The sequence below is a fragment of the Rattus rattus genome, chromosome 4 (genome assembly GCF_011064425.1).
Source record: "Rattus rattus isolate New Zealand chromosome 4, Rrattus_CSIRO_v1, whole genome shotgun sequence".
Lineage (NCBI taxonomy): Eukaryota > Metazoa > Chordata > Mammalia > Rodentia > Muridae > Rattus > Rattus rattus.
Genome location: NC_046157.1, coordinates 121,175,814 through 121,189,107, shown reverse-complemented (window position 1 = coordinate 121,189,107; position 13,294 = coordinate 121,175,814). Strand labels below are relative to the sequence as shown.

Below are 13,294 nucleotides of genomic sequence, written 5' to 3'. Positions count from 1 at the left end.
TCAGTGAAATCACTAAAATCTTCATATGAATCCTCCTTTCTTAATGTGAATCAAATACATGGTTCTCTGAATTAGACTGACACATTCTCATTTGATTAGCTTCAACTTAGGATATTCTTGTTGAACATGTGGACATCAAACTGCCTGATCACAACCTTTTGAAAATACTAGTAGATTGTGCTAATGATTCTTTCAATAATTTATATTTGCATCAGAAATATCTTTCCACATCTAATAATGTGTACATGTTATTATTTTTTATTATTTCATTATAATAATTATTAAAATTACTATTTTATTTAAAAAATAAAATTAAAATAGATTTAAATTCCTTGTACTTTACGAAACATAGTATGTTCTTATATGACCTTGGAGTTAACATAAAACTTTTCTCTCTTCCATTTTTCCTTCCATATGTATACCTCATTGAGGGTATTCCCACATCAAAAGAAAAACAGTATTTATTAATTGTTTGGAACACTGGTAGTGACCCATTAAAAGCATAAGTGAATATATTAAACCTAGGGTTACATGATAGATGTCCTTAATGTGGCATCAATTTTTAGAATGAGTTCTTTCTATTAATCTTCTCAGAACATCTGAAATGATATTGTATATGTTCTTTTGCTTTAGAAAATTGTGTTGTTCTGCATAAAGAAACTTGGAATGCTTAAAAAAAGAATTAATGGATCTAATTTGTTGCCAAACCTTCCTTCATATCCACTTGAAACAATGATGGCATGCTTGAAACGTAAGATTCTGAAAAGTCACACGTAGACCTTGCATCCGAGGACATCATTTTCTAGTTCTCTTAGTCATCTTTGCTTACCAAGAAGGTGTTGCACAGTTTCTTCCGATTTATCACCTTATACATGACCATCTACTGTAGGATACCAGAAGCCAAACCTCATGACTCCAACATTAGTGTCCAACCTGGGAAGTCATTGTAAAGCAGGGAAAGAGGACATTTCCTGGAATGCTTTATGCTTCTCAGCATTTAAAGGTAAGGTAAGAGCTAGCATTTAGGACTAAGGTACCTCAAAATGTCCCTTTCATTTATTAGGGTGCTGTGTTCATAGAAGCTTTGATAAAAAGGAAGCTGAACACTTTTGTAAAAAACATTAGGTAAAATTAAATTGCATTTTCAATTCTAGACAAAGTAATGAAGTAAGATGCTCAGAGCTGAACTTGGAGTCTGTGCAAGTGCAGGATGCGTGTGCACTCCTGAGCCATCTCTCTAGCATCAGCACTGAGATGCTTAAGAGTCAGGCTTCTGAAATAGACATGAGATTCACTTTTAAGTGTTGTTTTACGTGGATGGGTAGATTCTGGTCATTCTACCCTCCCACAAAGAAAACTTCATGAATGATGTTTAGGTGTTTCTTGTTTTATTCTGAATAGGCACATCGTTTTTATTCCTCTAACTTTTCCTACAACTTGATGGATATGTATTTTGCCAAAATAAAAATAGTAACTAGAAAATTAAAGTATGCTTAACCATCAAAATGCATCTGTAATATAATCTATGGAATTGTGAAAATATTTAGTATGTTTAATGTATTGTATAGCAGCTTTAGTTTTATGCTTTGAGAATGCAGGTTTTCAAGTAATCTTTCCTATCACTACATGGCTAAGTACTTTAATTTCTTTCAAAGCATCATGCAGTTGACAGTGTTTGGCAAACAAATGCTAGACCAAGCCCATGTTCTAGGAACTACTCTTGATTGGCTGACATCTTTTTGTTTTCTTTCAAATTATGGATGCCACCTGAAACCCAGACTAGCGTTGAAACCACGGTCCTTGCTCTGAGTTTTCAGATTACTGGGAATACAGGTGCAGATAGGCATCACTGAGGCAGGCTGCTAGGAATATAGGTATCCATCACTAATCAAGCTGCTGCAAACTCAGTTGCGGATCACTGCATTAGGTGCTGGGAATGCAGGAGTGTATCAGTATACCTGATGCTTTAAATCAATTTTATGATTTCCTTACTGCGTGTGACTTTACAGCTGAATGCTGTCACAATCCTCAATGATCACAAAGAACCTGGGGCAAACAAAGTAATTATTCAGATAAAGTACTTAAAGGAAATCAGATTCGAATCTAGAATGCTCTTCTGAAATCTGACACTCCTAACTTCATTATATATATTTTCTTCTTCCAGGATAATATAGGATGAAAGAAACCAGTGTCATTACCCTGTCCCATATGGTTTGTAAACTCTGTACCCTTGTGAGTACAGATTTTTTAAAGGAATAACAGTGATCTGCAAAATGTCTTTCTTCTCTAATCTTAAAAACGGGAAGATACCATCTGGAGTTGAATCCTATTGTTTATTTCTCTTGACCTTAGGAACAAGGTTTGTATTTCCAAGGCCACCCTGATGGGATCCAGACCACCAGCAAGATGAGCATGTGATTTGGAAGCCAGGCACTGAGACTGACACAAACAAACTTCCTGCATCAGATACATAGATGTATTTAAGATGTCTAAGGCACTACTATTCAGAAACTACAGGTGCTCCATGATTCACATTTGTTAACGTCTCCTTTGAACGATACTTGGGCATTATAAACTCTTTGCAACATCATATAGCATTCCTGTGAGAAGCATAGTCTGCCTCTACAGTAACAAACACAAGAAGAAATGTCTCTCAAATATGTTAACTCAAAAAGTCATCTTTCAATGTTAATTATCAAAGCGAATTTAACTATGAATAAGTTTTAGATTAGTCGTGTTTTTACTTTACTTCTTTGGGGCAATTTTAGTGTTTCTCCCATTTGAACTTTCCATTTTGTTCATTGAGATTGCATTTTAAATGGTAGGGCTTGACCTCAGCCATGGAAAAAGCAAGGCTTTGATTAGTTAATCTGAAAGGAATCCACTTGGGCTGTGTTTTTGTTAGGCACAGACAGAACTTCTAGTGGTTAATATAATTCTCCAAAGTGCAGCTAACAAATGTCTGCTGTGCAGAGCTAGCTCAGAGTTTCCACTGCTTTCGTGACAGGCAAACTTTCCTCTTTTAAAACTTTTGGATTTAAAAAAAAATCAATGTGACTTTTTTTTTCTAAGCATGGAAAATAATAACACTAAGCTTTTAGCCCTAAGAAACAGAATGAAACATTTTATGAGAATTAGCTCACCCACATTGCCAGAAAGTCAGAGTGGACCCAAAGTTTAAGTGTCTCCCAGGTCCCACAAAGGCAAGCTCATCTTTGATCTTCCCAGCTCTGACTTACAAGCAATCTACTTTAATGGCTTCAAGGTGGAGCTATCAGTTAATGCCTGTCTCAAAGTATACATAGGAACCCTGTGTTACAGTCATCCTCAACAGACACTGCAGGGCTTCAGTGGGTGGCAGTCTTTTCTGAGTTTCCACTGCAGGCCTGGCCTGAGCCTGTAGATATGAAGCAGGCCTTTTAAAAGAGACGTTGCTCTCATTTACCATCTGCTACAGTCCTGGGAAATCCTTTTTAAAACGATGTCCAAAGGCAAGATACCAAAGAGTGTGCATTCATTACTGGGCCTTTCCTCTCCACTTCTCCCTCCCATCATGGTTTCAGAAGATTTCCTCTTTACTACAATGCAACTGGTCCATCCTAGATCTGAACGTGACACAGAGTCAGTTACAGGTCCCTCACCCCTCATTCTGAGGACGTCTGAGGTGCTGAGGAAATCCAAAGCATCAGAAATGGAAACAACAAAATCATGTATTGGTAGCACTTTATTTACTTGCAATGTGCATTTTTACAGAAAGGATGGATACTTTCTGGTTAAGTCATTAGCTTCTGAGCCTTCTGCCTAATAAACCAGATTAATCTGTTAAAAGTTGAATGCTAAATAGAAAGAACTATCATTAAAAAAAAAACCCAACTTGATAACTACATTTTCTAGAATGGTATGGAATTCGGAATCCTTTATTTACAAATACTTACAAAAGTAAAAATGTGCAGATGTTCAAGGCTTATGCTTTTGTTCTCAAATCACATATTGGTTCATGAAATTTGTTTCAATGTTAAGCTTGCCCTCTCCTGTTTTTAAGCTTTATAAGCACACTGTAGGTTACATGACGGATACTGAGATAGGTAGGTACACAACTGTGTATTTTCTCCTGCTAGAAGTAAGGTTACTTCAGTGGCTTTATGATACATTCCACTCCATCTGTTCCATGCGGCTAATGATTGCGACAGCACAAACCAGAGAAAATTTAAATGGTAATCTTAGCTATAACTTTCTTTTTTAGCATGATGAGAAATAGAGTCAAAAGTATGAAACAAGAATTCATTCTCTCAGCCCATTTATAGTTTTGAAATCACAAATCAGTTCATGGTTCAAAGTTATTTTTTGCGAAATCATCAACATAGCAAAATGTGGAATCTTAAACTTTAGAAGACATTTGGTTCTTGGTCCCTGTCCTAAGAAAGAAATATTACTAACATCCATATATGGCCCTATAGTCAGCATAATGCAAATATTAAGTGAGGATGCTATTAGCCAATGAGTAGGAAAAATATATTTTTTAAAACATGAATTTAAATGAGCCTATACCTTTTCTTTGGCAGTATCGGAAATTGAAACTAAGGCCTCATGTGTTCTGGACAAACTATCCACCACTGACCTGCATTCCAAGACTTCTGAAAACTTTTCATTTTGAGACAAGAGTTTCACTCTCATTCCAATGCTCACATTGAACTCAGGCAGTGTTTGGACTTGCATTCACCTAATGTCAGCCTCCCAAATAGCTGGGAACGAAGGTCTGTGTCCCCGTTCCTGGCCGGAAAGTGTCTATAATTTTTAAATTAATTTTCAAAAAGTCTTACAATATAGTACCAGTTTGTGTATTCTTGTGTCTGGTAACATTTCATCATCTAATTGTTTTGTTTATAAAAAGAATGTTTAATTTTTAAAAACTCTCCCTCCCTCTCTCTCTCTCTCTCTCTCTCTCTCTCTCTCTCTCTCTCTCTGTCACACACACACACACACACACACACACACACACACACACACACACACACAGGATCCTGTGGTGTGTCAGTCATCTTGTCACTGGTTATGTAAATGGTGTATTTGACCCTTAGCCACTAGGTGGCACGTTTTAGCACTTAAAAGTACAGCATGCTTAAAAACCACAGGAAATATAAAACAGACAACATTTTTCCATAGCTGAAATAAAATGCATGAATAAAGTAAGACTTGCACAGATTTGTAAAGAGACCAGAATTCTTTGTGGAGACATGTTTCATATCCAAAAACTTCCAGAAGTTAGTGTCCAGCAATGTTGTACTACTTCTAGAGTTTCTAGAGAACATAGGAGATAAACCCTTTAGAATTTTCTGAATGTTCCCAGTGTGCTTAATATCTGCTACTTACTGAAACCTTCTCAAAGTTAATCATCCAGCAGAATTTTCACTAAAAATCTACAAAGAATGTGAAATATATGATTGTAAATCCCCTTTTCCCTTCTTGGAGTTTTATAACCATACCACTGAGAAGGAAGCAAATGAACTTACAATAATGTTCAGATGGCGAGGACCAAACATGTTTTTTGTTTTTTCATTTTGTTTTGTTTTTTACTGGCGTTAGATTGGGAAGAAACACACCCACCGTGCCTACAGTGTTTCTCATATTCATATAACTGTTAAGAACTACAGATACTATATTGATATTTTAATTAATGTCCGAAAAGACATAGATTTTCTTTGTTTCTTTCTTTCTTTCTTTCTTTCTTTCTTTCTTTCTTTCTTTCTTTCCGTCTTTTTTCTTTTTTTGTTAATAAGATTCTGTTTTTCTTCCCCCAGAAATCAGAATATATTTTTTGAGTTGCTGAGGAATTAACATTCCTTTGGACCATGTCTTCTATTTCTAGGGAAGGCTTGGGATTGTTACATCTTCCAGGAGGGCAGGATGCAGGGAGAAAGTGAAAACAGAAAGCTAACAAGGAAATGACTATCAAAGGAAAAAAATGGGAGATGAGCTGGGTAGAAGAAAGGATGAAAATGGAGATGGGAAGCAGAGGGTGATTCACTGGGAACAGGGAGAGGCGAGGACAGGGGCTGTGGGGGAGGGAGGTGAACAAGCCAAGGAAGGGGGTGGGGTGATGAGTGAGACAGGAAAACTGGGAGGGGAGTTCCTAAGGAGCCAAAGGGGGTGGAGAGAAAAGGAGGGGGAAAAGATGGAGGGGTGATGGAAGGGGGGGTTAAGGGAAAGAGATTAAGAAACAAGAAACCTGGGTGCTCTTTCTCTGTATATATGTGGACTGAACATACAGAAACATCAACAGGAATTCCCTTCATCTACTCTTACCCAGATGATTTGTAAAAATAGTAAAGATATTACACACAGTGGAAAAATGAATACTCATAAAACATTTGCCAAGACTAAAGGTTTAAATACAAGCACATTTGATAATGTATAAAAAGAATTGCTGACAAGTTCTTTTAGCCACGGGTATGATTTACATGAACAAAATGGCTCTGGGGAAAGTGTGCACCCCAATTTCTCACGATGATGGGGAACATATGCATTTTTAAAAGTATTTAAGGAAGTAACAGGAGACAATTGCTTTTAATTAGGGGCACAAGAAAATAAAGATCACTATATTTGACTACCAAAAATATATCACATCAGCCTTTTTGAGCAAAACTTGTATCTTTACCTTCTTTGGAGAAAAGCAAAAATATTCCTGTTAAAACATGTTGTCTACAGTAGTGGAAATCCAGCTAAACAGAACATGTAGGACATAAAACAACTTTTGGCGAAACTCTGAGCACATGGAATATGTGCAATCATGAATACAATAAAAAGAGAAACAATGACATGTTTTAGCAGCCTGGGTTCGTTTCTGATAGGTCCATAGATAATGCACAGTTAATAGTTTTACAGAAATACACAAGGGATTCTACTGATCTTCTAGCATCTTGTTCTGGGCTATTCATACCAGAGACATCCCTATTGCATTGTTTTATTTGGAAAACAAGGCTAAATATTCTCTTTGCAAAGAGAGCAGTGTACAAAGGAAAAGGAAAACATGAAATTATTTCAAGAGACCAATAAATTCCAGATGGCTTGGGAGCATTCCAAGATGTTCACAATGCAGGAGGAGAGTACTTTAAGGCACTTTTTAAAAGTAAATCAAGTTAATAAGAACAGTTTTTATCTTAAGCAACTAGAGAATTTTATTCGTGCACATTACCTTTTAAAAAAGAAATATAGAAAACAAAATTAAGGTTAGCAAAACATTCCACCGTCAGAGGCTAGACAGGAAATTCTTAAGTGGCTGATTTTCCCCTACCTTACTTTTTGTAAGAAGTTAAGGCAAAAATTAGCCCAGAAAGCCTGTTGAAATCAGTACTTACTTACCTACATTGGACTGCTGTGCCAAAATAAGAGAGGGGTGAAGCAGGGTGAGAAGAAACCAGGTCCCACATTGCACAAAGCTCATCATGTCTAAATATCAGACATGAGACTCTTTGTGCAAAAGAGGAGAGAGGAAGAAGCAGCTCAGAGTAGCACCATCAGTTGTTCCCTGCCCTTCAGCACCGGGCCCGTCATAAAACTCAGCCACTGGCTTGCCTCTGCTCTGGCCTTAAATAGGAAAAAGTTTGGCTTCCCTCACTTCCAGCCCCTTTTCTGAAATATGAGAGCAGAACCCATCCCCTCAGCAGTAAAAGCAGTGATTAATATTTTTCTTTCCCGCATATAGAGGACACAACCCACAGACTTAGAGAAACAGCACATCTGGAGGGTGTGTGCATCAGCCTATGTATATGTTTATGGCATGCCTTAGTCTTAAATACACATTCGTGTGACAGGAACACATAGGAATGTGCTTTGTGATAGTCTACAACAATCGTTTGTGTAAATTTCTCCCTGAAACAGTCAAACTGCTTGGATTTGAAAAAGCGTTTGACTTCCATTCTCCGACATGGTCGTTTTGTAAATTTTATCTTTTTAGAGGACATTTATACTGGAGTGCACCCTGACTCAATTTTAACAGGAAACTGTAAGAGACTAATAAAGGAAAGACCTTGACAGGCCCTGAGCTCACCGTCCACTCTGCATTCTGAGTGTTAGACTGGAGGCAATTATCACAAAACTGTCTTTGAGCGAAGATGGAACAGACCTTAAGAGATTCTTATCTGACTCTGTTCCCCTCTTTCCAGTTCTCAGAAATTTCTTTTGCAACCCTGACTGCTTCATTGTAATATTTCCAGTTTATGTGTTATGTGGAGAAAGCAGAACAGGCCTTACTAAAGAAAAAAAAAATATCAACCTTTTCAAATCTTGTCATTTGTAAGAACCTGCAGAAGAGAAACTTCAATGTGTGAAATAAAATTTCTAATTTCTAATGAAACAATTACTACAAATATGTTTACATTCAGTCTTTTCTATGTTTATGTTCCAAGTCCTCATCTGCAGTGTTTTCGTATATTTCTAGATCTAGCTGAGGAATAAATTCCACTCTATCTCTGATTTAATCTCTGCAGGAAAAAAGTGTATTCCTTACCCCTATTATGATGTTAATGAGCAACTTAGGTTTTGATAACCTACCCTTCAGTCCTATTCCTTCACTTATCTTTAAAATCTATAGTGAGCATTTTCATCTTAATTAAGGGCACATATGTTTATTTCTTTAGTCTTAACTCCATAGACGAGTGCCCTTTCTGTGCATGTTCACTTAAAAATCCACCCCCATCACACCAATTCATGAATGCTATTTCTTAATGGACCAGCTCAAAACTTTTCTCTTTAGGAAAACCATCTCACTTAGAATTCTTTTTATCATTTTCTTTTTCCTAGTGTACAATACTACTTTTTAAATCTGCTTTATAGATATCAATGCTGTAAGCAGGAAAATTACTCTGCTTTCCCCCTTAGGTCCCTGCTCATAGGGAGCCCACACTGAGATGTTCAAGGGAGAAAAGTGTTGTCATTTGGTGACAGGAAGCAAGAAAATAGGAAAAAATCCACCCCCTGTGAATCTTCTGATTTCAGATTGGGGAAGAGCTGCCAGATGAGGCAGGGAATAGACCTACTGAGATTGGCTGGGCTCGAGTCAGAGTGAAGATCAGGGTGACAGACATGTGTGCGTGTCTTTCTGTTATCAGTCTTTAACCTTCAATGCTTTCTTCTGTTCAAACCGCCTCAGAAACATAAGTTTTTCTTATTTGGCAGTGTACAAAAACCAGCACTAACACATATAAGTACATTCTCTTCATTCTAAGCGGAGAACATAAACATTGAGATGTATTGAAAATTGTCTGTAGAATCATTTTTCTGAGTAAAAATAAGTAATGGTACTTTTGTACTAATTTAAAATTTTGTATGCACTATTTCATGAATGTTATGCAAAATTCCTACCATATTCTTTGTTTCTAAAAATTCTTAAAATAGCATTTTATGCATAAGAAAAATTTCTGATTGATATACTCAATACAGGCATATGGCTGATGTTTTGCAGATCTAGGCATTGTTCTATTTTAAGGCTTTGGGAGAGACCTAGAGAACTAATCCCCCAGATTGTCTGCTGTATCATGCTTCTCTACTTTGAGTGTATTTGGAAGTTCTGCTTCGCAAGTCTTTGTGTTCTCTGTCCTAGAGCTTTGATCTCGTATACAAGTGTTCTACAGTGCAGTGTCCTGATGGGTGTGAATCTGAGCTATTGTTACTATGGCTGAAACATATGAAAAACCACATCAGGCCAACCCAGCACTACTGTGGCCTCCGCAGATCCCTTCCTGTATATTTGTGACTTGCCTGATATTAACAAGATGCACGAGAAGTTACTTTACTATACACATCTGGAAACATAACAAAAATATAAACTTCTGCACCAGCTAAAGGAGTGCTCACTCTGTCTCTGGGCAAGAATGGGTGGAAAGATGACTCAATGCAAGGGTGGGGCCAGTTATCAACCAAGAATTCCAATCTTCAGTGGAAAGCTGAGCTTGGGGGAGATGCTGTAAGCCCAGCTGGGATGAACTCTGCATGCTAAGGATGTCAGCAGTGTTCTCAGCAGTGCATTGCAATAAGAAAATCAATTATTTCCATCCTGCACAACACATGGAACCCAAGTCGCCTCTCCCTTCTGCCTTGTTTCTCTCCCTCTACTCTCTTTGTCTCTTTTCTCTTTCCCTCTGTCCATCACTCTCTGTCCTGTCTTTTGCTTCCACCTCCTTTGTCTAAAGTTATTTGTGACATTATCACATGAGGGAATATTTTACTCATAAACTATCCTTGTGAGGCAAACTGCCATACTTTATGTAGATCTTTTACATACTATATTTATATCACTATTAGTCCATAATTCTGCCCGTAAATTCCTCCTGTGCCCTGCCACTGCTTTTCAACTTCATTACCCTGCACTCTTTAATTATGTGGGTTTTTTTTGTCATTTTGGAAATTTTGTGTTTATATTATTATCATCATCATCATCATCATCATCATCATCATCATCATCACCACCACCACCACCACCACCACCACCACCACCACCACCACCACCACCACCACCATCATCATCATCATCATCTCTTTTTCTTTTTATACTCTAGATTCTATTCCCCTCCTGGTCCACCCTCTGACTGTTCCACATCCCATACATCCTCCCTGCCCCACCTTGTCTCCACGGGGATGTTCCCACCCCACCCCCCCTGCCAGACCTCTAAACTCTCTGGGGTCTCCAGTCTCTTTAGGGTTAAGTGCATCTGCTCAGACTGAACTCAGACCTGGCAGTCCTCTGCTGTATATGTATTAGATGCTTTATATTGACTGGTGTATGCTGCCTGGTTGGTGATCCAGTGTCTGAGAGATCAAGAGGCTCTTGCTTAACTGAGACTGCTGGTCCTCTTACAGGATTGCCCTCCTCCTCAGCTTCGTCCAGTTTTTCCCTCATTCAACCTAGAGGGATCCTCAGCTTCTGTTCATTGGTTGGGTACACATATCTGCATCTGAATCTTTCAGCTGCTTATTGGATCTTTTGGAGGGCAGTCATGATAGGTCCCTTTTTATGAATGCCCCATAGCCTCAGTAATGGTGTCAGGTCTTGGGACCTCCCCTTGAGCTGGATCTCATATTTGGCCTGTTGCTGGACCTTCTTTTCCTCAGGTTCTTCTCCATTTCCATCCCTGCAGTTCTTTCAGACAGAGACAATTATGGGTCAGAGTTTTGACTATAAGAATTTTGAATCACCATAAGATCATTTAAAATGCATTCGTGATGTCATTCACAGAATCTTCAGCAGAATGACTAGAATAAACTGGTAATTACCTACACAACTGTAGAGTGGGTTGTAAGCTTTTCTTATTCCTAAGCAGATGGAACTGTCTATCCAGTCGTCAGTACTATCTCTGGGAAATTTAAAAAGAATTTGAATAATAATATGTGCATATTAAATCCAGAGATATTCTTGAAAAAAATCCATATTATTACTGAAAGACTTTAATATACCTGATCATAAAGTTTCCAATATTAAACAATGGTTTCAAAGCACAGCAAATAAGTAATTCTGAACATGACTACCAATAGTTTAGTTACCATGATCTTCCCTATGGTACAAAATATTGTCCTCTTATTTTGTGTCTACAGAACTATATTAATAGTCCCTTTTTTTCTGACCCTCACTTTTGCACAAATCTTACATTGCTTTGACATTAGCCAAATAGTTTGGTATTATTAAGTAAGTCCATGGTTATCTATTATTTGAATTATTGTTACTATACCCAAGACTCTAAATATCTAACTTTGAGTTTCGTGAAATTTAGCTCATTTTGAAAAGAAAGTTCAAATAGGTTGTGTGCCTCTCTAAGTTACTCACTGGAATTGGACTTAATTACCATACTTTCCACAGTTTTCAAAATGTTTTCCACTTGAATTAGTCACTGATTGTGGCAAGTATAATTTTTGCAATGTAGAAATTGTGTGAACACAAATCTGCCATATAATTTAGCGTTTTCTCTTTAAGAACACTAAAATGGAAAAAAAGGAATAAAGTCAGAGTAAGTCATCAGTTTTGTTTCAGAAATCACTATTTGTATTTCTGATTTTATCATATCATTAATGTTTGTTAATGATTGTTAGTATTATTGCATTTAAGTATATTTTATTTTAGTTTTATTTTTGTGGTTGTGTGTATGCGTTTGTGTGTGTGTGTGTGTGTGTGTGTGTGTGTTGTTCTGTTTTGTTTACAATTTTGATACATGGTTATTGTGTTCTGAACTAAGGCATTACTCAGTAGCCATCATAGTTACTCACAGGCAAGTTAAATTACCACCCTTAAGGTTAATGTGGTATATTGTGCTGTCATTACATTTTTCAATAAATCAATTTTACATGACCAATAAGAGAAAATTTCCCAGCAATGGCTATTTGCTATGAGGATTAAGACTTGATAATGTTCTGATGCAAGCTCTTATTTTTATGTAATTTCAAGAGCTTTGTACATAAGTATTGTATCTACAGTACTTCTGTCTCTCACAACTCCTCCAGGGTGTTTCATCCTGCATCCAATAACTAGATATGTAGGTATATATAGTCTTACAGTATAAAGAAAACTGAGGGAAGCTTCCAGAACCTTCCTTAATAGACGTACTTCATTTTTTCTGTGTTTATTTCTCTTTACAGAAGTGGATAAAATGTAACTTTCTTCTTATGTAGATATCACCAGTCACTTACCTAGTTGCCTTTTAGTCACTGATAGGAAAGCTGTAGACTTTTGCCTGATTGTGAAACGCCAGAAGGACTGCAATTGTACTGCCTGAAGTGAAGTCCTTATCGACATGCTTATGAGGCGGCATTGTTTACCATCATCATAATTTATGTGATGATGTTTGAAATTTCATAAAAAATTTAAATTAATCTCTTTCTGTAACTTGACAACTTTTCCTTGTGGAATTACCTTATGTGTGTTGTAGACCGATAAATGCTGGGAAGCAATTTCTTGTAAGATTCCAAGGTCTCCCTGTTGGGCTTTTGGCTAACTTAATCATTCTTAGAATGGAAGCTCCACGTTGAAAATCCCACTAGACTCCCTATCAAATATAATTTGTTATCATATTGAGTCATATTTAGGAATTTTCACCAGTATCCAACACAGCTGCAACAGCTCTTCAAATACAGCCAATCCTGTCTGAAGGTAAATACAAGGCCAAATTACAATCTTCTGATAAAAGTATGAGATAGGCCAAAACTAGCTGAATTTGCATGCTTGAAATGTGAACTGAGTTTAATATACATGAATTACATATATATGTGGCTGTGTAAATGTATACTCTCTATATAATATTATCTATGTATA

The 13,294-nt window shown here is 37.1% G+C and overlaps 1 protein-coding gene across 1 annotated transcript in view; it reads right to left on the bottom strand.

Annotated features, from left to right (window-relative positions):
* The window catches only part of Col3a1 (collagen type III alpha 1 chain), a 35,725-nt gene extending 28,174 nt beyond the window's left edge, over nucleotides 1-7,551 (bottom strand). The window contains exon 1 of the mRNA XM_032901060.1: nucleotides 7,360-7,551. Coding sequence (XP_032756951.1) covers nucleotides 7,360-7,444 — 85 coding nt within the window. The 5' untranslated portion in view covers nucleotides 7,445-7,551. The remainder of the gene's footprint in view (nucleotides 1-7,359) is intronic.
* Between the last annotated feature and the right edge of the window lie 5,743 nt (nucleotides 7,552-13,294).